The sequence below is a fragment of the Pleurodeles waltl genome, chromosome 1_2, assembly GCF_031143425.1.
Source record: "Pleurodeles waltl isolate 20211129_DDA chromosome 1_2, aPleWal1.hap1.20221129, whole genome shotgun sequence".
NCBI classification, from domain to species: domain Eukaryota; kingdom Metazoa; phylum Chordata; class Amphibia; order Caudata; family Salamandridae; genus Pleurodeles; species Pleurodeles waltl.
In genome coordinates this window covers 1,163,270,276-1,163,295,482 of record NC_090437.1, presented here as the reverse complement: position 1 = coordinate 1,163,295,482, position 25,207 = coordinate 1,163,270,276, and the positions used below count along the sequence as shown (strand labels likewise).

Below are 25,207 nucleotides of genomic sequence, written 5' to 3'. Positions count from 1 at the left end.
TAGCATTATTTGGTAACTGAGTTGTACCTTTCCATTACGGTTTCACAGGTGTGGTTACCAACGTGTGTTATCTGCTTGCATCCTTCAAGGACTTGTGATGTGTGACATAGGTATGTTGGCTTTACAACTAGAAACGCATTTTGACACTGTCATTGATAATACATTTTACCAAATCACAGACTGACTCCAGATTTTTTTGTGGTTCAAGGGTGTTTATTGAAGTGCTCAAAAATGGAGGGGGGCTGTACTATGGTGATGGGGGACGGTGAAGGAATGTCCATGGCAGAGTCACGTCCATTGGTCACACAGGTGCACTGGCCATATGGGCAAAGGAAGTAGAGCTGGGGCAGTTAAAGTATGGACAGGGTAACAAAGTGGGACAGTGGGAGGACAATCAGGGTGGTCTCATTTCCTGGTGGGGGACTTGCCATCTTGCTCTGTCCTGTTCCTGGATCTCAGGGACCGCTTGCGGGGTGGTTCTCCGTCTGCAGGGGGTGGGGTGCTGGTGTGGTGGTCCTGTGGCGGGGCGTCCTGTCCACTAGCACCAGCGGTGGTGGTGGGCAGTTCATCATCCTGGCTAGTGTCAGGGGCCCCTTGGAGTGCCACGGTGTCCCTCAAGGTCTGCTGTATGTCCTTCAGCACCCCTACGATGGTGCCCAGGACGGAGCTGATGGTCCTGAGCTCCTCCCTGAAACCCAAATACTGTTCCTCCTGCAGGCGCTGGGTGTCCTGAAACTTGGCCAGGACCGTCGCCATCGTCTCCTGGGAGTGGTGGTATGCTCCCATGATGGAGGATAGGGCCTCGTGGAGAGTGGGTTCCCTTGGCCTGTCCGCCCCCTGTCGCACAGCAGCCCTCCCAGTTCCCCTATGTTCCTGTGCCTCCGTCCCCTGGACCATGTGCCCACTACCACTGCCCCCAGGTCCCTGTTGTTGGGGTGGTGGGTTATCCTGTGTTCCCTGTAGTGGTGGACATACCGCTGATTGACGTGTCCTGGGTAGGGAGGTATGGGCCCGCTGGGTGGGTGCTGTGCTGGTTTTACCAGAGAGTGGAAGGTCAGGGTTGGGCTGTGCCTGTGCAAGGGGAACTGACTGTCCCGAGGCCCACAATGGTCCGGGCTGGTCATCAGGATCCAGTAGGGCAGAGCTGCTATCGTCACTGTGGGCCTCTTCTGTGGTTGGAGTGGAGTTGTCTGGACCCTCCGGTGTGGTGACGGTCCTTCGTGATCCTGCAGGGGCATAAGTGCATGATTATTGCATGTGTGTGTGTCATGGTGTGCAATGGGTAGCTCACCGTGTACACCAGTGCAAGCATTCCTGTGGGGGGGCTTGTGTGATGATGGTTGGGGGGGTGTTCTGGGTATGTGCACTGAGCATGCTTTGGTGAGGGGTGACCATGCTTAGTTGTGTCATTGAGGGCTTGGTGTTGGGATGTGTGGTTTGTGTTATTAGTACATTAGTGAGGAGTTGTAGTGATAGGGGAGGGTGTGAGGGTGGGGGTGTGTGATATCATGCAGGTAGGGTGGGGGATATGATAGTTAAGATTTGACTTACCAGTGTCCATTCCTCCACCGACTCCTCCGAGGCCCTCTGGATGCATGATGGTCAAGACTTGCTCCTCCCATGTTGTTAGTTGTGGGGGAGGAGGTGGGGGTCCACCGCCAGTCCGCTGAACTGCGATGTTGTGCCTGGAGACCGCTGAACGCACCTTCCCCCGTATGTCATTCCACCTCTTCCTGATGTCCTCCAGATTTCTTGGATGCTGTCCCACAGCGTTGACCCTGTCCACGATTCTGTGCCATAGCTCCATCTTCCTGGCTATGGATGTGTGCTGCACCTGTGAGCCAAATAGCTGTGGCTCTACCCGTAGGATTTCCTCCACCATGACCCTGAGCTCCTCCTCGGAAAACCGGGGGTGTCTTTGGCGTGACATGGGGTGGTGTAGGTGATGTGTGGGGTGGTATATGTGTTGATGAGTGTGGTGATGTGTAGTGGTGTGTGGTGTTTTGTGCGTGGATGTTGTGTGGATGATGGCGTTGTGTGCCTCTGTGTGGTGGGGTTGTCTATTCTGTGCTCTCTCTCTGGCCTTCGTCTCTATTTTTTGGTCGTAGGGGTTTGTGGGTGATGTGGGTGTGTGTTTTATATTGTGTTGGGTGTGTGGGAGTGTTGTTTGTATGTGTATCAGGTGTGTGTATTTCGAATTGTCCAATGTGGCGGTGTTTTGGAGATGTGTGTGTATTTTGAGCGCGGCGGTGTGTACCACCAATGGAATACCGCAGCTGAAAGACCGCCGCGTGGATTCGTGGGTCGTAATAGCATGGGCGTGTTTCTGTTGGCGTGGAGGTGGAGGTTTTGTTTTCGCCAGTTTAACACTGACCTTTGTTGTGGCAGACTTGTGTGGGTGTCTGAATTTCGGCGGATTCCGAGATGTGGGTCATACTAGCTGTGGCGGGATTCCGCGGTCGAGGCGGTGTATTGGCGGTCTTCTGCACGGCGGTAAGTGCCTTTTACCACCAATGTTGTAATGACCCCCTAAGTCCTGTCCAGTTTTTTAATAGATATAGCTTTGGATCAAAAACCATGGGTGATAGCATGGAAATGCCCATTTACAATCCATGGAGTGTCCCCCTGTTGAAAAGTAGCACATAGCTCTACTTTGCGCTGCGATAGGCAATTTTCAAATGCAAATCAGAATTTGTGTTGGGGAGTAAATCACAACACAACACAACACGTTGCCTGGGTTTGCATGTTTTTGTGATGCAAACCTAGTGAAAAGGGTGAGTATATTTCCTTCTAAATCTCTTTGCACATTTTGTGGCAACATGTAGAGCCTATCACACATATATTTTTTTAACTGACATAGATATTCACAATGCTCTCTCTATCAGGCTGTGACCTCATAGGTCTATATACACAGGTTATTAGTACCCAGTGCACCAACCCGTTATACACACATATCTCTGAAGTCATTATTTTAAACAGCCAAGCTTTCCTACCAGAACAATCAATTTTCCACATATAGTTTGTCTTATATTTATTTTTCACTCCAGGTGTCTGCATTATATTTCAGATGCAGTTATCACCCAATGTCAGAGATACTGGTATTATGTAGTGGAGAGGACCACATTTTGTGCCATGTTGACTAAACTTTTCAGCAATAAAAGACACATTATATGGATTAATGCAGCACATTTTGTGGTGGTATTATTTCTTTATTTTGACATTTAATCTTATTAAAGGTGTCACATCATTGGCACCCATTTAACAGCCAAATACAGGAATAAGCAACTGAAATGGTGACAGGTAACTTTGCAACTGGCTCTCCTCTGTGCTGTGATTTGTGTGGCTGCAGTTTTAGTAGCTTTTAATCTGTTTAGGCTAGAAACAATTTTCAGTTAAACTCTGAAGGTTATGCAGCAGAAGACAGATTATGTTACAAATGCAGCAAATCAATAATTAGAAGAAAAGGGCAGCAGACGGAGAATTGCATTATTCCAGTGACCCTGCTCATGGTGCACTGCCCTACAGAGTAAAAGTCACAAGCTGGTCCACACACACACGTTACAAAAGGTTAGTTCAGCACAGTATGATACTACTTGTCTAGGATGGCTGTGCTCAGTTTGGTGTGAAATGCAGTCACCATCAAGTGACCCATTATGAGTTCCAAAAGCAGTAAATGGCATTTTTGAACAGAGAATGTAAGAAAATGGAGAACAGGAAAAACAGGTGGTGAAAGGTAACAAATTGGTAAAACTTCAACACATAGGCCTTGAAGATTTTATCACCAGCCATTGAAACGTGTTTCAGGGAGCGAATGAATTTACAGAAGCAACTCAGTCTCTGCCTGTGAAGTCCTTGCATATGATTAAGTAGTACAGATATCAAGGATCTGGCTTAGGTGACGACTCCTTGAAAATAGAAAAGGTGAATTGAAGTCAAGACTAAAAATGATTAATTCAAAGATTTAAATTGGGTTTCTTAGCTTAGGCTCCTCAATTTTTAAATCAGAATATATTGAATAAATATTTAATTTAATAGAAAACAATAGAACCTTTACATTGGGGTAAAACGTCAGCTGGGTCTATAAATAAAACTGCATTCACAAGTTATCTATAAATCAAACACCAGCAAAATGACAAAATATTAGAAGTTATTTTTACCACATCTCTGTCCCCATTTCCGTTGTGGTCAGGATCACAGTTCCCGTGTTTTTGTGCACTGAACAACAAAAAGTTGAAACAGGACTCCATTGTTGTCTCTGTTTAAACTTTACATATTGTTGGAGTGTGCATGATTACATTGTAACAATCTCTTCCCTGGCAGCGGTAGTATGCAGGCATTGGACTGAGTGGCATACTAATTGTCCTCTTTTTTAGCATGAAACTTGGCTCTGAAGCATCAAGCAGGTTTGTGATGCATAGCTGCCAACTTTCCCAGGTGCTCCATTCAGGTTTTGTTTCTTTGAATTCTGGGACTTGTGGTGTTGGTTTTATAATTCAAGAAACACGCCTATAAGTCCTGCAATTCAAAGGAAAAAAATCTAAACTGAAGCAGCTTATAACACATGCATGTAGGAAACCTGGTAGGGCTGTTTCTGAGGAGAGCCTGAGGCACCAGATGACACAGAACCTGGTTCTGCCAGCCAGTGGGTGGGATGTGGAAGTCCTAGTTCTCGAACTTGGCAGGCTGCAGGCAATAAAGAGTCTAGACAGCAAACAGCTTCCTCCTCTTTTGTCCTCAGTGGCACAGAACCCTGAACCTGTGGGCCGACAGGCACACAAAGGATGGGCCAAGCCTTGGAGTCTTAATCAAAAAGTCAGAGGGATTAAGACTAGAGTTAACTTCATGACAGTTGGTTACATTACTAGGGTCTCGTCAGACCGTCAAAAGCAGGGCCATAATGGGTTAAAGTGGCCACATTTTCAAAATCAAAAACCAGGACACTGCCCAAACAAAGAAGTAGAACTACATTTTTGCATTGACTAATGGGCACAGTGAACAAAAAGGAGATTTTGTGAACTAAAGTAGTTGCCTAGGATCACACAATTTATGGAAGCTGGGTTTGATCCCAGATTTTCTAGTTTTAACACTGAGCAATTCAGGACCTAGATGCGTAGCTGTTTCTGACATCACATGGTAATGCTTTATCTGTAATTCTTAGAGGATGAGATTAAAGTGCAGGTGGCAGACTCCATATTTTATTGTGGACATTTTTAACTAGTGCAAATCTTGAACAAGGACAGAAAGGTTCTTCACAAGAGACTGACTGTGTCACGATTTTCACTGGGCTTACCGTCGAAGTTGATGAGGGTTGGGGAACGACCCCGATTCCGGCAGGTTCTGCTCTGGCCGAGGTAGGGGCGACCCCTTCCGGTAGCCACGGTGCTGTTTGACAATAGCAAGCCACTACAGTCCGTGCCCTCCAGAAGGAGTTCCAGAGGAAAAACCCCAATAGGGTAAAAAACCTCCAACAGGAACTCCCTGAAACAGAAGGAGGACACCAAGGCGTTAAAGCTGAGGATCCGAGGGTACAGGAAGACTGGAGACGAAGACAGGTCAGGAAATACTGGATTCACAAGAAGAAACCAGCCGGAGCGCGACTACCACCAAAGGAGTGTTGCAACGCAATGAACAAGCAGCTGAATTCCCCTTATATACCCCTAGACAGGAAGTAGGAAACAGGAAGTAGAAACACCACCATCTTGGATTGGGGAAAAGAATATAATAGTGAATAAAGCACATGCGTCCAAACAGAGAAAAACAATGCATGCTGGGAAGAGAGGAAGTGGGCAGCATGCTGGGAAAGAGAAAAGGCAGACATAAAAACACCACCATGTGCAGGTATTCGGCTTTTGCCTCTAGATACTGGTAAGTGGTGAAGCAGAAGTTTATTTACAATAGTCTGAATGTAAAGCGCACTAAATGCGCTATGTGCGGCAGGTCTGAAACCCACTCGGGGTCTCAAGTCCTGCCGCGTCTGCCCTTGCGGCAGAAACAAAAGAAGGGGGCGGGCGAAGTGCCGCGACCCCTGATCAGGCTCGCGGCTTCTCCCGCGGCCCGCACACAGGCCGCGGTATTAAACAAATGCCGCGGCGACCTGAGCCTGTGGCCGCGGCCGCTGCGGGAGCCGCGGCGTGACAGACTGTGAAACATGTTTTATTTTATTCAGCACTGCAATGTTTGCCAAAGTTCACAGGATGCGGAGCTGATACCAATACTCACAGAGTTCCCCGTGTTACATGGTTGGCATCTGTAGCCGTTAGGTCATATCATCTCTTGTAAAAGCTCAGCTGGTTTGGGGTTCGAGGTTCCAAGAGGACCTCAAGCAGATTCACAACCAGGCATCTGACTCAAGTTTTTAGTGGCTTGCCCAGCTCAACATTCAGTTTGGTTGCATTCTGGTACTTGTAGTTTTGCCTCTAGAAAAATAAAAACAGAGCTGCAAGATCCCAAATAAAAATATAAAGCCAAGACTTAATATGTGTAATATATGCCTCTTTGACAGAAGGGAAGGTAGTGAAGAGATGCACAAGGATCTATAAACCAGATTGCCTTTTCTACACTCTGGAACCAAAAAAAGAAAACATACATGGCCCTATTTTTAAAACTTAATATAACATCAAAGGTTTGCCAATTTTGTTACAATTTAAATGAAAACAGAGCTTTCATTATATAGCCCCTCTCCTTTTCAAAGATTGTTTTGCAGCTAAGAGGAGATCTCCGGAGCTGGGGCTTCAGCTGAGGGTCTTTTCACATGCTGATTTGCCTGTCACTGAGACACTGCAGCACAACAGGGGAGTCTCTGAAACTACTTTAAAACAATTACCATATGCCCTTGTGGTGAGGGAGTGTCTCTGTTAATTGTGAGAGTATCCCGTATTTTTTTTTATTCCCCTTGTCCCCCCCACCTTGTCCCCTGGGGGGGACATATCCCCTGCATCCCCCACACTTGGGGGATGCCCATGCAGCACTTTCCACCTTGGTACGATGGCACATCCCCCCAGGGGTCACACTGTGTGTTGCTCAACCACAAGTCGCTCATGGTTCTGTGGGGTTTTCCCTGTTGGAAAAAGAAAAACAAGAAGAATGGAAAGAAATCATCAAAGCTGCACTGAAGGGCAGGCGGAACACCGTCGACGCTGCTGACCGTATCATGAGCCATGATACGGCCTGGTGGTGGCAGCGCCGCGTCCCATCTCCTGCAGGTGTGTGGGGGTGTTGTGTGTGTGTGGGGTGTGTGTGTCTGTTTTTGTATGCATGCAGGGGGGTGTGAGTCGCGATGAATGCGTGCGTGAATGACTGAATGTGAGTGTACATGTATGTTGTGTGTTGTGTGTTGTGAATGCGTGCGTGCGACAATGTATGTTAGTGTGTGTTGCGGTGTGTGGGTATGTATGTGTGCATGCGTGGGTGGGTGGATGTGGGTATGCATGTGTGTATGAGTGGGTATGTGTGCGTGTGTGGGGGGCCAGGGAAGGGAGGACTCTAAGGAGGGTGAGGGGCGGGGCGACCCCTATCAGTGTCAAGGAAGGAATTCCCTGGCACTGATAGTACATACCGCCATGGTTTTCGGGTCAGTACGCTTGCCACGAAAACCATGGTGGTAGGCGGGGGTCATAATCCCGAGGGTGGGATTGTGACGGCCGCCTGCCTGGAGACCAAAGTCTCCAGTCCATCGGCTGTTACCACCCTGGCGGACAGAGTGGTACATTGCCTTGAGCCAAACCGCCAGTGTCATAATTTGGGAAAAGGTACCGCCAGCCTGTTGGCAGTACCTTTCCCCAAATTACCGCCGTCCGCCAGGGTTGTAATGAGGGCCTTAGTGTGCAACACTTGATCCCAGGTCCTGCCCATTATTTTCTGGCATCTGATGGGCAATAGGGATACGGCACTATACCCAGTATTGGACAACCCCTGAGTATACTGCAAGTTTGTTTCACAATGTCAAGGATTGGCGCATCACCTGTTGTGATGGGCTCTCTGCATTTGGGACTGTTTAATTCCCAAGTTACCCCTTCCAGGTATCCCCCCTTACGTCCTCTTCTTCACTGGACGGGCACACCCGATTCATGACCCTGGTAGAGCGGCATGGTGGTGCCTCTGCATGGAAATTTCCGTTCCCCCACCTGACACCCCCCCACACTCATCATGCCACCTTTAATAGGTTTCTTATCCTAAACATTCGCACCATGCATACTGCTAGGAGGTGATATGCTATCTACTCATAATTTAAGCGCCAGTGGGTGCAAAAATACTCCTACAAGAGACGCATGTCTCTGCTGAGGAATTGGGTCGTCTGCGCAAACGCTGGAGAGGTCATATCTATACTACAACTTTTTTGGCATACCCACAGGGCACCCTTATATGGATATACCCAGGCATCCCATTCCAAGAAATATCCACCACTATAGACAAAGAGGGCCACTATGTTCTCCTAGAAGGCCGACTTAATGGTCAACCACTGCTTCTGGGGAGTATATACACTCCCAACACTGACCAGGGAACCTTTTGGGGCCCATTGTCCGTGGCACTCGCCCACAAAACTCATCTGCCATGCGTGGTGGAAGGGGACTATAATTGTGCTTTGGACCTTGCTTTGGACTGGTCACACTCTCCAGTGCCCTGTTCCCCACCGCATGCTCAGGCAGACCGCTTCAGTGCCTGGGCCCAGCATTAGTTATTAGTTATTAACAGATGTCTAACACTCATGCAACCCTGGAGCTAGACTATATTCTTTCCACTCTATACCTCACTATCTTTATGTTGGGCTTGATCGTTTTTGCTCACTTTCAGCCCCTTCTGACACTTGTACAGCCCACCGACTATTTGGGGTGAGTGATCTCTGACTATGATGCACATGTCATGGATATTCGCTGGGCCACCCCTCATCCCCTGGTCCCCATGTGGCAACTGCCTAAGGATTGCCTAGAGGACCTAGTCTTCTGGGCAGAGGAAAGAGACCATGTTCACCATTACTTTTCTGAAACTAATAACACAGTTTCCAATAGGACACTAGAGTGGTACACCTTCCAGGTTGTTACAATGGGCACCTCCATCCAGAAGATTGTGGGAATTCACAGAACCGTAGAGAGAGACATAGAGGATGCTGAAACCAAACAGGCCACTCTAAGTAAAGAATCAGACAGCACCTCACCGCTGACCCTTATGGCCAACGCAGGCCAAAACCGATTATGCAGCACTTTTGGAAGCCCTGAGATGCTATAACTTTTTTGCCCATGCTTCCAAAAGGCACAGGAAAGGTGACAAAGCTGGCAGGCTTCTTGAGTGGCTCATTTGATGGGAATTAACAGCTCCTCCTATTAGAGGAATAGTGGACCCCCATGGTAATGCACTCGATCAGCAGGCGGATATATTGCAGGCATTTTCTGAGTATTCCACCATGTATTAGGCCCCACCGGCAACCTCACTACCTACGGCGGATGCCTTACTCGCTAACGTCTCTCTCACCTTGGTGCCTGGGTCAGTCAGGGAATTCTTGAAAGCGGCTATCATCACCGGAGACATCACACAGGCCATACGCGACATTGCTCGCAACAAGACTCAGGGCCTGGATGGCCTGCCCCTGGAGTACTACAGTACTTTTACAACTCAATGTGCCCCCTTCTTGTAGCAATGTATGAGGCTTCACTGACCACACAGCACTCCCATACTCTTTGTGCGAGTCTCTTCTAATCCCCCTCCCCAAACCAGACAAGGACCTGAAATGCTTGACTTCCTACAGGCCAGTCGCCATCCTTAGCGCTGAGTATAAATCTTCGGGAAAATCCGCACAGACAGGTACGCCCAGATTCTTCCGGCCCTTGTCCACATGGATGTTAAAGGCTTTGTAACGGAGCGTATCATGCCTCTAAACATCCATTGGCTATTCCACGTACAAGACCAGGTCCAAGGCCGCTTCCTGAGATCGGCATGCCTCATCCTGGATTAAAAGAAGGTCTTCAATACACTGACGTAGAATTATCTATTCACAGTCCTCACATGCATAGGGATTGGGCATAAACTATTAATTTACACCTGGCTGCTTTCCGAAACTCTCACCTCTCGGATCCATCTGGGTCCATTCATCTCGGCCCCCCTCTCAGTCAGCTGTGGCACAATACAGGGGTGCCTGCTCTCTGTACTCCTGTTTGCGCTTGCTGTGGAGCCCCTCACCACATGATTGCAAAGAGAGGGAAAGGGAAGGGGTATCCCGCCGGCGGACAGGACTCATGCAGTATCCCTGAATGTAGATGATTGGTTCTTGTACATACGAGATATCACTGTGGATCTTGTACCTCTTCAGACTACTCTAGCAGACTTTGGCCCTCATTCTGACCCTGGCGGTCGGCGGAGAGACGGCGGTCGGACCGCGAACAGACCGGCGGTATTAAAAATGGCATTCTGACCGCGGCGGTCCCCGCCGCGACCGACCGCCACTTCTCCACTCCGACCGCCACGGCGGTCATGACCGCCGGGCTGGAGTTTGCGCACTCCGGCCCGGCGGTCGTCCCAAGACCGCCAAGGGTATTATGACCCTGCCTACCGCCGCGGTTTCTTGCGGGCGGGAACCGCCGTGCGAACCATGGCGGTAAGCACTATCGGGGCCAGGGAATTCCTTCCCTGGCACTGATAGGGGTCTCCCCCACCCCCCACTACCCACCCGAGTCCTCCCCCCACACCCTCCACCCCCCTGCCACCCCCCAGAGGTGGTACGAACCCCCTCCCCACCCCCAGCCCGACATGCACATACATGCACCCCGACATGCACACACCCCCAACATGCACATATACACACCCCCTACACACACATACACAACGGGGACACATACCCGCACACATACATGCAGACATGCGCACCTGCCGAACAGCACACATTACCCATAGACACAGCAGCACCCCCCGCCCGCATACACGCACTCACACACCCCCTCTACACACTCACACGCACACCCCCATGCACGCCCACATCACACAACACCCCCCCACCCCCTCCCCTCACGGACGATCAACTTACCTTGTGCGTTGGTCCTCCGGGAGGCGACGGGAGCCATGGGGAGGTGACCGCCAACAGAAGACCGCCAACAGAAGACCGCCACACAGAAATGTGGGTCGTAATTCTGTGGGCGGTGTTCTGCTGGCGTGGCGGTGGAGGTTGACCAGTCTCCACTTTCCCGCCGACCGCCAGTGTGGCTGCTGGCGGTTTTCCGGTGGAACGCTCCCAGCGGTCAGAATGCGCACAGCGGCATACCGCCGCGGTCGGCGGTCTTCACCGCGGCGGTAACTCGGCGGGCTTGCGAAAAGACCGCCAGGGTCAGAATGAGGGCCTTTGTGTCAGTTGCAGGGCTCCAAGTTAACTGGGCGAAATCAGCCACCTACCTCTTGTGCCCAACTTTGCCACCATTTAACATACATCTGGGAAATGCCCATCTCCACTGGGATACTCAGGCTGCCCGCTACTTAGGGGTTTGTGTATATCACACCGCTGCTGACATTTATGAGGGGAACCACCGTAAGGCTCTAGTGGGAATCAAAATCCAAGTCCATTTGTGGTGCTCTTTGCCCTTAACTCCCACAGGCAAAATAGTATTGGCGAAGATGGTCATGCTCCCTCATCTTTTCTACTATTTCGCTAGTTTTCTTGTAATTCCGCCCTGCCCCTTCTTCAAAGAATTAGACTCAAACCTATCTAACCTCATCTGGTAAGCTTATCACCACTAGGTAGAACTCAATAAATCAAAGCTGCCGACAGATCATGGGGGCATGGGTGCCCCTTCCTTTGAGTCCTATTTTCTGACATCACATCTACAATGGCTATCCCACAGGACAGCGGGCCGAAACTTAGAGGAAAACACTAGTGGCTGTGGACCCCTGTCATTGCCTACAATTCAAAGCCTTCTCCTCCCGAAGGTATCACCCCCTCTCCCTGGCCACTTCAGGTCTCCTTTGCACAGACCTGCATGGCACAAGTACACTACCTGTTCCTTGCGCATCCATTGTACGGCTGACACTTCCACTGATTGGCCTACCCCGGCACACAGGGATCTCCACAGCCCAGGATTTAAGGGTATGGACGGAAGAGATCATGCTCACTGCAGGTGACCTCTTTTTTGATGAGTTATTCTTCCCCTTTCAGCAACTGGCTGAGGATAATAACCTCCCACAGGGGCAATTACTTTTACACAAGCAAACAGGTCATACATACTCTATGCTTGGGAATGCCACAGGGGAAGAAACTCCCACCAACCCGGTCCTTCAGTCCATCTTGGACATGGGTGCTGGTAGACATCTTATTACATGGCTCTATAAATCTATACATGAACTAATGCATATCTCCCTCCTGCCCTTACACTGAAATTGAGAGGAAGAGTTCAGGACACCGCTACACGATAAGGACTGGGACAGGTCACTTCAACACCCCAAAACTGTAACCCACAATTCCCACTTTAAGAGCATTCAGTTCCACATCCTTCACTTACACAAGCACCCGATCTCTCCCCAATGGGCCACCCTGATGGCACACTTTTGCCAAGAGGTGAATGAGGATAACCCTTCTCCATGACATTGTGTGATCCATGACCCTACTGTCATTGGCACTGCAAGCAGGTGCAGCAAAACAGCAAGCCCCAATGCCTCCCAGGTTGCACTGCCACACCAAGTAATGTGCACCAGCGCTTCCAGGTTCATCCAACCTGCTTTAACCACCGTACTGCAGAACTTCATATCTAAATGCATTCACATCTTGCCCATCACCTCCCCATACCATGCACCCTGCCACTATCTTACACATTCACTACCAGGTTAAAGAGACAACACACTATTTCCTCCCCTTTAAAAAGCCTCAGTATTTCCCAGTGCCTGACTTGTACACACAAATGACACTTATCCCTGTTCATATAATGGAGGACATTGTAATAATCTGTGTGATCTTTTTTTCTGAACCTGTCTGTTACTTGTTGCGGAACGTGTTTAATCTATGCACACTAAAATCCAATAAAAATATTTTGGAAACCCACAAATAAAATGTTAGCCCATTACTCCTCATATACTCTTCAACAAGCACAATTGTTGGCTAGATATGCTTAGATGAACACTTTTCAGAAATTTAAGACATGACCTAAACATCCTAGCTGATGTATTTAAGTCTACATATTGTTTCACATTGAGATAAAGTGCAGCATGTTGTAAAGCGCTTTTAATCCAGGCAATTATCCAGTTAATTATTTGATGTTGACTCTCTCCTTCATGGCCAGAAGATGTTCTGATATACCAATGGAACCAATGGAACCATGGTCTTAAAAGGGAAAATCAAACAAAATTAGATGTGCCAGCAAAATGCACATTTTAGCAAGGATGTTTTTGTCTTTTACTGTTTTATTGGTGATTGAGGAACATATGTAAGCATATCTTTAAATCATTACTTTTTGTGATGTAAAATTGATGTAAAAGTAATCAGATGATATGTTCTTGAATTCACTCATTTGTCTAAGAGGAAAACACCAGGGGATTTCCATAAGTATTTGTCATGTAGAAAATAAAGGTCTTCAAATGGGTGAGTATTGTTTTAGAGAAAAAAATTTTAGTGAACCTTTGAACCAGATCATCAGAGCAGTCAGATCACCGAAAGAAGTGCGGCAGAAACCATGACCATTTACACATGCAAAGGAGTGCCCCGCCATTGGCAGGAAGTGCTCAGTGTGTGGCAAAATGCAGCACCTCATAAATGTATGCAGGTCATCCCCTAACCAATGAAGCCCCCAAAGAAGGCAGTGAATGCCATCGCGTCCTTAACTGAAGAACACCTGAAGAGAACATAGACAATGACCTGGAGGTTGGCACTGTGCATGTAGTGCATGCTGTTGAGCACTTTTGAACATGAGTGAAGTTGCCACCCAAATGCCGAGGACAGAATGGGAGAGTACCAGTGGCTGCCATTATGGACGCATCACCATCATGGTCCAAGAAATGTAGGAGACCAAAGCAGGTCGACATAACCTCAGGACTACCAATGTGCAAGTGTATGCCAATGGGCACCAAACTCCCCACCCATTTACAGGCATGTTTGCTGCAGACATTACCCATAATGGCATGGCCACCTTGGCGTAAGTATATGTGACATAAGCAGGAATAAACACATTTCTAAGCTGCAACACAACAGAAAATGCAACTAGTCCTGTTTATGCTTAGAGTGCATGCCACACAGCTAGACAGCCTCCACAGAAAATTAAAGGAACTACTTCAGAGGAATGGGTGACTGGGAGAGAAATGGTGAAGCTTCATATTGACCAGTCAGTGCAATCTGTTGCCCTAAGACAACGCTGAGTGGCGTTCCTTCCACAGCCAAAGCTGGAAGAAGAACTTCGGAAATTGAAAGAGGTCAACATCATCGATGGAGTGGAGGGGCCCTCTCCTTGGGTGTTGCCTCCGGTGGTGATATGCAAACCTAAACAGGCCAGGGAGGCAAGCCTTTGCGTAGACACGTGCCTCCCAAACCTTCCAAACATGAGGGAGAGGCATACAGTCCTGACACTAGATAACCTGCTGAATGAGATAATGGGGAATGCTGGTTCTCTCCTATCAGGGTACCACCAAGCTCTGCTAAGCTTGGGGTCCCAGTATATGACCACTTTTTCAACTCATCCAGGCCTCCACTGATACAAAAAAACTGACCTTTGGAATATCCTGTGTGGTGTAAGTATCCCAGAACACCATACATGTGGCCTTATCAGGGTACACAGGAGCATTAAGTGTGAATGACAGTGTATTGGTTAATGCCCCAACACTAGAGAAACACAGTGCTTGTCTTAGAACTATCCTGCAGAGACTCAAGGACTGTGGCCTCACCCTCTATAAGGCAAAATGTGAATTCCTAAGACCTCCCTTTTAGCTTCTTTGTGTACAACTTTTCTGTGGAATGGGTAGCACCTGATCCTGACAAAGTACAGGACAAACAAGTTGGCCCTACCACATCATCCATGACTGCTGTAAAAACATTTTTTGGGGCATGGTCAACTACGGCAACTGTTTTTATAAAGAATCTGACAGTTCTTACTGCTCCTCTAGGAGCGTCCATGAAATCTTTAGCCAGATAGGTGTGGGAGAAAGAGCATGAGATATCATTTCAAAACATGAAAGACACCCTGTTGGCTGAGAATACACGTGTTTATTTCAGTCCCGCAAAGGAGTCTGAGCTGTTAGTGAACTCCAATCCCACTAGACTTCGGACAGTGCTCTTGCAAAAGTGGGCTTGTAGAGAATGAGCTCCAGTGTCATATGCCAGCTGAGCTGCCATCCCCACTGAACAACAGTAGTTACAAATAGGATGAAAAGCGACTGTCATCCATTAGGGGTACCACCATTTTAACCTACATTTTTATGGTCAGCCTTTCCTTGTCCACACCAACTGCAAGTTGCTCATTCCCATGATTTGAGGGTTTGTCTTGAAGCCCTCACCACACATCCAAAGGTGGATCCTGCAGCTGCAAGAGTACAAGCCATAGTCTCAGAACCTGCCAGACTATTTTGACAACCATGATCAGCTAGATCAAAAAAGAAAGTAGAGGTATAGGGGACAGTATAATGCTGAGGCAGGCGACTGCCTTCAGCTAGCCTTTGAAGCTTTCAGATAAGGAAATTGGAGCACTCTGAATAGGCATGTGTCTAGAAGAACCCCAGAAGCCCAACAATCCCTCACATCCATGTAAAAAATGGGGCAGAAATTGGCGGCATCAGAAGAAGCTGCCTGCTGGGAAGACTTAGATTGATGATACCCCGGAGTCTAGCACTGCATGTAGTTTAACTCGCCTGTGGAGGGCTGGTCCTGTGACCAGTGATGTGGTGCCTGTAGCAGTAAGTAATTAACTAATTTAGGTGACAGACTGCCTACTGGGTCATATATGACATGGGAAGGTCTTCAAGCATTTATTCAAACTTAAAGAAATTATCACTTGAATCATATACGGAAACCTATACTGTAAATTAATCATGTGTTTCCAAACTTTACAAATATCAGAATGAACATGGTATGTTGTTGAGGGTACATTTTCCTTAAAGTGGTTAAAAAGATTTATATTTTTGTTGGCTGTGGAATCGCATGAAGTTATTGGAGAGTATTTTGATTAATGAGGCAGTGTGCTACTCTTATATAAGACGCATTTACAGGTATACCAAATTTCATACTGAAAGCCAAAACAAGCTATTTGCATACTTATGATGTTGCTTGATTTGGAGTCTGCATTGTTGTGTCACATCTTCGGCATCTGCTGGAGCTTTTCCTGACAGTCTCCCTTGTAGACAAATGCTACCTCTATCAGGATTTCTACACTGCTGATGTTCAGTGTCAGGTATCTTGTGACATGCCACCAAGGCATGACTTTTCCCACTACTAGATAACAATGGGGCTAAATTGGTGTTGGCACCACTAATGATTCAATGGTGGCTCACCTAAAAGGTGGAGGTAGGTTAGTCATAAGGGTTGCACCAGTTTTGAGGCATTTGCCAGAATACTGCATTGCACAGCACAGAGTAATAAGCGAGTTCTGCCTGATACATAATCATAACTGTTTCTCTCATTCACGATAAAGTTGCCATTCAAGGTATCTCATGTCATACTGCAATGTGACAAATCAGCACACTGAAATGTTGGCAGCTATGTTAGTAATAAGCATAAATTAACTGTTGTGTGGTTCATTTTTGCTTTACAGGTGAATCACTCTTCTGCTACCGGTAAACAGAAAACAACCAATGATGTAGAAAGTAAAGACCGCACATCAAGAGAGAAAGAATTCCTTTTGGGCCTGTTTGAGAAATTAGGCCTCAGATCCAAAGATGTCCTGCAGAATAATGGAGCCGTTTTTAAAGAATTGCAGTCTCTTGTACAGACCATGCAAGCACTGAAGTTACAGTCTGAGGTGGCCAAAAGCCAAAGCGTGTTTTTGGAAAAAGAGAGACACACCATCCAGCAGGACTATCAAAAAATTGTGGGAGATTTTGAGGGACTGCAGCTGGCCCTTGATAAAACCTGCTGTGAATATATGCCCAGAGTGGTGGAGTTGCAGCAGTCAGCTACAAGAAACACACACCTGGAATCCTTGTTTGACTATCTCAGTGAGGCAGTGCAGGTAAATGGAATTAAAATACTCATTGCCTCAATGCAACATATTTAACTGTTTATTACTCCAAATTCTCATTGTCATCATTGATTTGTTGTGCTATGCATTCATCCACACTGCTGAAAGGAACTCGTTGTTGCATTAATGGATATTCTGCAGGTTCTTACCATGATTTAATCACCCGCCACCATGATATCATTATAAATGCCCTAAAAAGTGCTAAGTTGCAGCAGTCGTAAAGAAAAATGTGCCAGTCAAGCTGTGATTGAAAGGTAGATCATTATTGCAGCATAAGTGTGAGTTGTGAAATGTAATCATTTATTTCAAATTGATACCGTTGTTAGAAATCGTGTTTTTGGTTGGCAGTCAGATTACCCTCTGTCCAAGCCAGGACCTTCTCTCTAGTCAGTGTAAGTCACACACAACCCAAATTATCCTGTGCCCACCCTCTGGTAGCTTGGCACTGAGCAGTCAGGCTTAACTTAGAAGGCAATGTGTAAAGTATGTGTGCAATAAATCATGCAATAACCCAGTAATACACCACAAATATACACCACACAGTGTTTAGAAAAATATAGGATATTTATCTGGCTAAATGCAGGTTGAAATGATCAAGATATGATAAGTACGCGTTGAAATATCACTTTAGAGAATGATAAAAAGAGTCTTTAGTCTTTAAAAAGCAACAAGTGTCTCTTGTAAGCACAAAGTACCTGGGCGTGCAGGACGAAGTCAGAGGAGCTGCGTCGATCCGGTGGGCGATGGGGGGAAATCTCTGTCACACCGCAGGAGCTGCGTCGATCCTCTTGCAGAAAGTCGGGATGTGTTGTTCCGGCTCTGCTATGCGTCGTTCCAGTGGGTCATGCCTCATAGTTCCGGTCACAGTGCTGGTGCTGCGTCGATCTCCTCTTGGGGAGCCGGGCTGCGTTATTCCGGTTCGGCGTGCAGTGATTTTCTCACAGCGATGCATGCTGTGTGTTGTTTCTGGCAGGCTGGGCGTCAAATCTTCACCGCACAAGAAGTTCTTTGCAGGATGAAGTCTTTTTGGCCTTGAGACTTCAAGGAACAGGAAGCAAGCTCTATACAAGCCCTTGGAGACCACTTCTCAGCAGAGCCAGAGGACAGTAGGGAAACAGGGCAACAGCAGGGCAGCAGTCCTTTGCATAAAAGCAGTCAGGTGAGTCCTTTGTGCAGCCAGGCAGTTCCTCTTAGCACGTTGCAGAATCTGGTTCAGATTTGCTTCACCAGTGGTATCTTGTCCAGAGGTTTCTGAGTTGGTAGGCTCAGAGGCCCTGTTTAAATACCCAAATGTGCCTTTGAAGTGGGGTAGACTTCAAAGAGTGGCTTAGAAGAGCACCAGGTCCCCTTTCAGTTCCATCCTGTCTGCCAGGGTCCCAGTAGGGGGTTTGGTGTGAGGGCAGGCCACTGTCCTTTCAAATGTAAGTGTCAGGCCCTCCACCATCCCAGCCCAGGAAGACCCATTCAGTATGCAGATGTGTGCAGGTGTGACTGAGCATCCTGTGTTTGGGGTTGTCTGAGTGAAATGCACAAGGGAGCTGTCAACTAACTAGCCAGACGTGGATTGTAAGGTACAGAAGGATTTGAGTGCAGAGAAATTCTCACTTTCTAAAAGTGGCATTTCTAACATAGCAATATTAAATCCAACCTCACCAGTCAGCAGGATTTTGTATTACCATTCTGGCCATACTAAATACGACCTTGTTACTCCTTTCAGATCACAATCTACCACTCAAACAGTATATGAAGGTAGTCCTAATGTTAGCCTATGAAAGGAGCAGGCCTCACAGCAGTGTGAAATGAATTTAGGATTTCTACACTACCAGGACATATAAACTACACTGGTATATGTCCTGCCTTTTATCTACATAGCACCCTGCCCTATGGGTCACCTAGGGCCCACCTTAGGGGTGACTTATATGTAGAAAAAGGGGAGTTTATGGCTTGTCAAGTACTTTAAAATGCTAAATCGAATTGGCAGTGATACTGCACATACAGGTCTTGCCATGGCAGGCCTGAGGCATGGTTAAGGGGCTACGTATGTGGATGGCACAATCAGTGCTGCAGGTCCACTAGTAGCATTTAATCTACAGGCCCTGGGCCCATGTAGTACACTTTACTGATGACTTAAAAGTAGATTAAATAAGCCAATTGGGTAGGAACCAATGTCACCATGTTTTCAGGGAGAGAGCATATGCACTTTAGCACTGGTTAGCAGCGGTCCTAAAACCAGCAAAAACAGTGTCCAAAAAGTGGAGGGAGGCAGGTAAAAAGTTAGGGATGACCACCCTAAGGCTGTCAGGTCTAACAACCATTATTTGAAGCTGGTCCATTTGACAACTACCTGAAAATCCTATTGTTATTTTTAAAAACATTTTTTTAAAACATTCACATTGCAAAAACCATACCTATTTAATGGCAAATATAACTGTTTTTGAGAGATGCTCTCTATTTAAGATTAATACATATGTCTACAATTCTGTGAATTATGTTATTTTTAGTGTTGTTGGCAGATGCAATCTAATAATGTGATTTTGTGTCTGGAATATTTGTATTTGTACTGTAAGAAATGGAAAACAATACTCTTTTACCGTATACGGATTTACTGTAACAATATAATTATTTTATGGCTAAAAACTTAGAAGAGTGTAAACATACGGTGCTGAGACATAGGCCCTCATTTCAACATTGACGGTATTGACCGCCTACCGCCACGGCAATGGCCGCCAACATACCGCTGCCGTGGCTACCAGCCGTCTACTGGTATCATGACGCCTGCGGTATTGCGCCAGAATGCTGGCGAACACCACCACCGGTCATGGCGGCATTCGGGTGCAAAACACCGACGACTATATTGGGGGCAATGATATGGCCTGGCGGTGTTTTGCTAGCAGACGCTGCTGCTGACAGCAGCGCCGCGGACCGTCTCCAGCCAGAGGACCCCCTGCAAGCAGGCAAGTTGTGTGGGTGTGTATATGTGCGGGGGGCAGGAGAGGGAGGTGGAGGGTGGGGGAGAACTCTGGGGAGGGAGAGGGCAGGGGGCGGGGAAACCCCTATCAGTGCCAGGGAAGGAATTCCCTGGCACTGATAGTGCCTACTGCCATGGTTTTCGTGGTGGTATATTTGGCACGAAAACCATGGCGGTAGGCCGGGTCGTAATCCTGAGGGTGGGATTGTGGCGGCCGCCCGGCAGGAGACCAAGGTCTCCAGCCCAGTGGCCGTTACCACCCTGGTGGTCGGTGTGTTAAAGTGGCCGATTTGGATGGCGGTAACCGCCATGGTCCAAATCCCATTTTTTTTACTGCCGGCCTGTTGGCAGTATTACCACCGGTAACACCGACCGCCAGGGTTGTAACAAGGGCCATATTTCTAAGCCTAAACCAAATTTAAGCATGAAGGAGGACCATGCTTTGAAATGTCTTCAACAGAAGAATAAAATTACCATCAAACCGTGCGACAAAGGAGGAGGTATTACTGTGTTTGATACAACTAGCTTTACTGATAAAATGTTAAGTATGTTACAATGTACGGATTTTTATAAGGTTATATCTGGCAATCCGGAGGCACGTATTAAGAGTTTAATTAAGGACAACAACAATACTGCATTGCAACAAGGCTTGATTTGTCAAAAGGAGTTTGATTTTCTGACCCCAGAATACACAAGACTACCCATTATCTATGCGCTTCCAAAAGTACATAGGAACTCGGTGAACCCTCCTCTACGCCCTATTGTCTCCTTTATAGGTTCTGCCATTGAACCTTTGTCACAATATGTAGAACCCTTTCTGAAGCCATTAGTAATAAAGCTTCTCTCTTATGTCAAAGATACGGGGCATTTTATTTCTAAAGTAGAAGATCTACATTTTGACCCGGATAATGAAATTTTGGTCACTATGGGTTTTGAGGCTTTATATACAAATATTCTGCAAAAACAGGTCTTAGAATGTGTGAAACAAATATTTGCAGATCTGGGCCTTAATCCATCATATGAATTTGTTACTGAATGTTTGAACACAGTTCTATATAACAACTATTTTGAATTTAAAGGAACAGTGTATCAACAGATCAAAGGTGTCAGCATGGGAGCGGCATGTGCCCAAGTGTAGCAAACTTGTTTGTTGGTGCTTTCGAGAAGAAGTTTATCTAAGATGAAGTATCTCCTTTTTTTAAAAACATCTATCTGTGGTCTAGATACATAGATGATGTTTTTTTCATCTGGAGAGGGGAAGAACAACAATTAGAAGAGTTTTTTTATGGCTCAACTTACGTGACAAAAATTTGAAATTTACAATGAAGAGTGACTACAACCAAGTTGAATTTTTGGACATCTGTAGTAAACATAGTAACAGACTCTTAATAGTGTCTTTATTCACTAAACCTACAGCTAAGAATACTCCCTTACATTTTGACAGCTACCATCCTAGGAGTCAGAGACAGGCAATACCCTTCAGCCAGGTCCTGCACCTTAGAAGGAACTGTACGCAGCTGAAGGATATTTTGGAACATGCGGATGTTCTAGCAGCCAAACTAAGTCAGAGAGGCTATCCCGAGAGAGTGATTAGAGATTCTGTGAAGAGAGCAAGGTTTTATGATCGTCAGTCGCTGTTTCAAGAAAAAGAGAAAAAGGTAAATGAGAGGTTGGTTTGCGCCATTCATCATTTGAACCTAGGTGACAAAATTAGACAGATTATAAATTCTCAGTGGCACATTTTAAATATCTGTAGCAACTTTGAAGTTCTGAACAAACCTCTTTTTGCTTTTAAGAGAAATAAGAACCTCTGGCGTATTTTGGTTCGATCTGCCATGAATAAGACCAAAGAACCTGCACAAAGCTCCATTATGGGCCTAGACCCCATTAGGGGCCACCACAAATGCGGAAATTGCCAAGCATGTTCTGTAGCTATAGTTTCTGATAGCCTTATATGGAACGGAAGGTCATTTGGTTTAACAACTTTGACTATTTGCAGATCTAAGAATGTGATGTACATGATTTTATGTCCATGCAACTTAGGCTATGTGGGCGAGACATCCAGAGAATTTAGAATAAGGTATTACGAACACAAGTCTGCCATTAAAACACAAAAACAGAATGCCCCATTGGTTGCACATTGGGTTACACAGAATCACAATGAGGATGACATCAGATGGACTATCTTAGAAAAGATTGTCCCTACAAGTGGTGTGAGTTCGGAATCTGTTAGAAAAAAGATAGAAGTATTTTGGATTTTTTATTTGGATACTCATGGTAAGGGTTTGAATGAGGAAATACCCTGGCAAAATACTCTTTAATGGAAAAAAGAAAATTCTGATAATTATAGTTGTTTTTTTATGTGTTTATGTAGTGTAATCCTGAGAGGATAACCAGTGCTTTCACAATAGTCGTTTTTTGTTACACATATAAAATGAATTTATTTTGGGCTTGTTTTGGTTTTGTTTTATGCAATTTTTTTTTCCTTTTTATATTATTTTAGAAGTAAAGTGTGTTGAAGCTTTGAAATAAGTGGTTTTTGTATTAGTTGAAAGTCGGATTCAATACGTTTAAGTTCTGTTTTGTACTATGCCAAAATGGCTGCCCGTATCCTGAGTTCCTTTTCCGCTCTGCTCGCCACCCAGAAGCCTCTCTCTTTGTTGGCAGCAGTCTTTGTGTTTTACGAGCGTGAATAAAAAGATCGAGTTACACGGCCGTGAACGCTATGCAGAGCTGACACGATTATTGGCTACACTGACAAAGATTTACTATGCTTTGGCAGATTGACGGTAAGGCTTGTGTGCGTCTGCCGAGTAAATAATATTTATGTTGTAGCTCTTTGAATTGAGTATCAAGGTAATAGCCGTAGCACGATGTGATTAACTATTTTTTGGAGCCCTAGAGACTTTTGTCAGTGAATCTGGACTTTTAGTACTTGCTTTTCTAGCAGTGATAATATATTTTTAGGAATATATTTATGTGGTCTTTTTGTCATTGTTTTAGTTCCCAAGTGCTGCAGAAATGGGAGTTTGGTATAGAGTCGCTCTGCACATCGTGTGCGACCAGGTACGGGAGCTTTGCAGTTGGTTCCTAATTGGTGTAGTTTATATATATTTTTTGGGGGGGTATTATTTTTGCATGTACGTAGTTTAAGTGGACTTGGTGGACCACTGGCATTCTGGTGGCGGTTTTGGTATTTATGATGAATATTCATACTCACAATGGTTGCACCATGGAGCCGATAAAATATTCAATGATTCCCCTTTGAGACATTCTGTATCATTGAAATTATATCTTTGCTTAGGTTTGTATTGAGATCCAAATATTTGGCGTATTACTTATTTTGATAGATTGCCCTGATGAAGGTGGCATGAGGAATTAAGATTGGACCAGATGGTTGTAAGCCCACTGAAACGCGCATTGACGATAGTGATAGCCAAAACAAGGGCTATATGGGAATAAAGATATCAAGGAGTAGTCAAATATGGCAACAGCTACAGTTAAAGTAATGGTGATGTTTTGATTTGAATGCCAAGAAGAGACCAAGATTGGTCAGCACAAACTTTACTTTGATCTCCAAAATATTCTATACAAATGATGAGGATATGTATTATGGACAACTATTTTTTTTAACAACGATGTGGATGAATACCAGGACATAAATTAGTGTGCATGTGTTATTATATGATATATATCATGTGTAACAAATTTTTAATCAGATGGATGTGTTTGATTATGGTTTTGTGATATTTGTCTGTATATGAGTTGTCTTGTAAGTGTGGTCTTGTTACTTGGTGTTTGTTTTATTTTTATGTGTTGGCTTGTATATATGTTATTTATGTGTGTGTGGTATTTTACAACAGTGGGGAATTGTTGTTTATTCATGTATTTTATATATTTTGTGTGATTAAGTGTATATTTTGTTGAATAAAATACAGATTTTTGTCATTAATTATGTATAGTTACAATATTTAATATGTTTTGAAATTTACAGAAGAAATACGTGTGTTTTACTTTAACATACGGTGCTGCAGCCAATTTCTTTTAGATGCTCATATCTGCTCACACTTTTTAGGAGCCAGAAAAGACCAAACAGCTACTGAAACTTTGCTGTAGTGTAGCAGAATTCGTTGTATAGTATAATTACTTTTATCAGGAATGTATGCTTGAATGCGATTGACTTTGCATGTTTAGGAAGAAAAGTATTGTGCATCACTTCCTTGCTGATATATTATGTAGCAGCCAGCTTAATTCAAAACAAAAATCTGAAAACTTGTAAAAACTACAATGCCCAACATCCCAAGTTCAGTACAGCAGGTGTCTCTTTAGTCAACTGTATAATGACCCATCATAGTCTTTCCTCTTTCTTGATGCAGCTGTCACACCATCTTGTGGAAAAGAGAAATACAACGCAAGACCAGAGACTTATGTTATGCCTGTTTAAGAGCATTAACGATGCCACAAAATACACATGACACAGGTTTGCAATAAAAGTGTAAACCTGTCAGTTGCTTTTTGGAAGTCTTTCAACTTAGCCCCTTCCCAATATGCTTTGGAGGCCATTGCGCCCCTATAAGAATGACCTGCAAAAGTAGGAATGTCGATACCAGCTTTAGACATTACCCATTAAACTCATATGAATAGGATAGGTGATGAAACTGGAAAATGAGGATTAATAAAGGAAATTAGAAGTTGATTTGCATCCATTCTGAGAAAAGAAGTCTCTTTTTCTTTTAAGCAGCTCACAGTACAAAGCTTTGGTTGATCTGTGAAAGATAGATGCTCCACAAAAGAGAGAGTTATGTATTTGTTCTTCTATAGAGACATAGACCCCAGAGTGAGTATGCTATCTAGCCGAGAGTTCCAAGCTTGTGATGTCAGAGACACTTTTGAAAGAAATTAGGTAAACCTAGTTAATTTTTCAAGACAGTGAAGCATTATCAGGCCCTGTCATGAATTCAAAACCAAGTTAACATGCTGCAGACCATTACATTTACGAGAATGGTGGAATGCTTATCCTAATTCCTCCTTATAGATGGGAGATCAGTGAATGTGCTCCTAATGGTTTTCCAGCAGAGTATTTTCAGTTTAAGGATATGACTGGTCTATGAGTTTT

General features: G+C 45.4%; 1 protein-coding gene across 1 annotated transcript in view; it reads left to right on the top strand.

The window, feature by feature from the left end:
- The window catches only part of C1_2H4orf50 (chromosome 1_2 C4orf50 homolog), a 180,321-nt gene that overhangs the window by 127,383 nt on the left and 27,731 nt on the right, over positions 1–25,207 (top strand). The window contains exon 4 of the mRNA XM_069205863.1: positions 16,698–17,114. Within this exon, the coding sequence (XP_069061964.1) occupies positions 16,698–17,114 (417 nt within the window). The remainder of the gene's footprint in view (positions 1–16,697; positions 17,115–25,207) is intronic.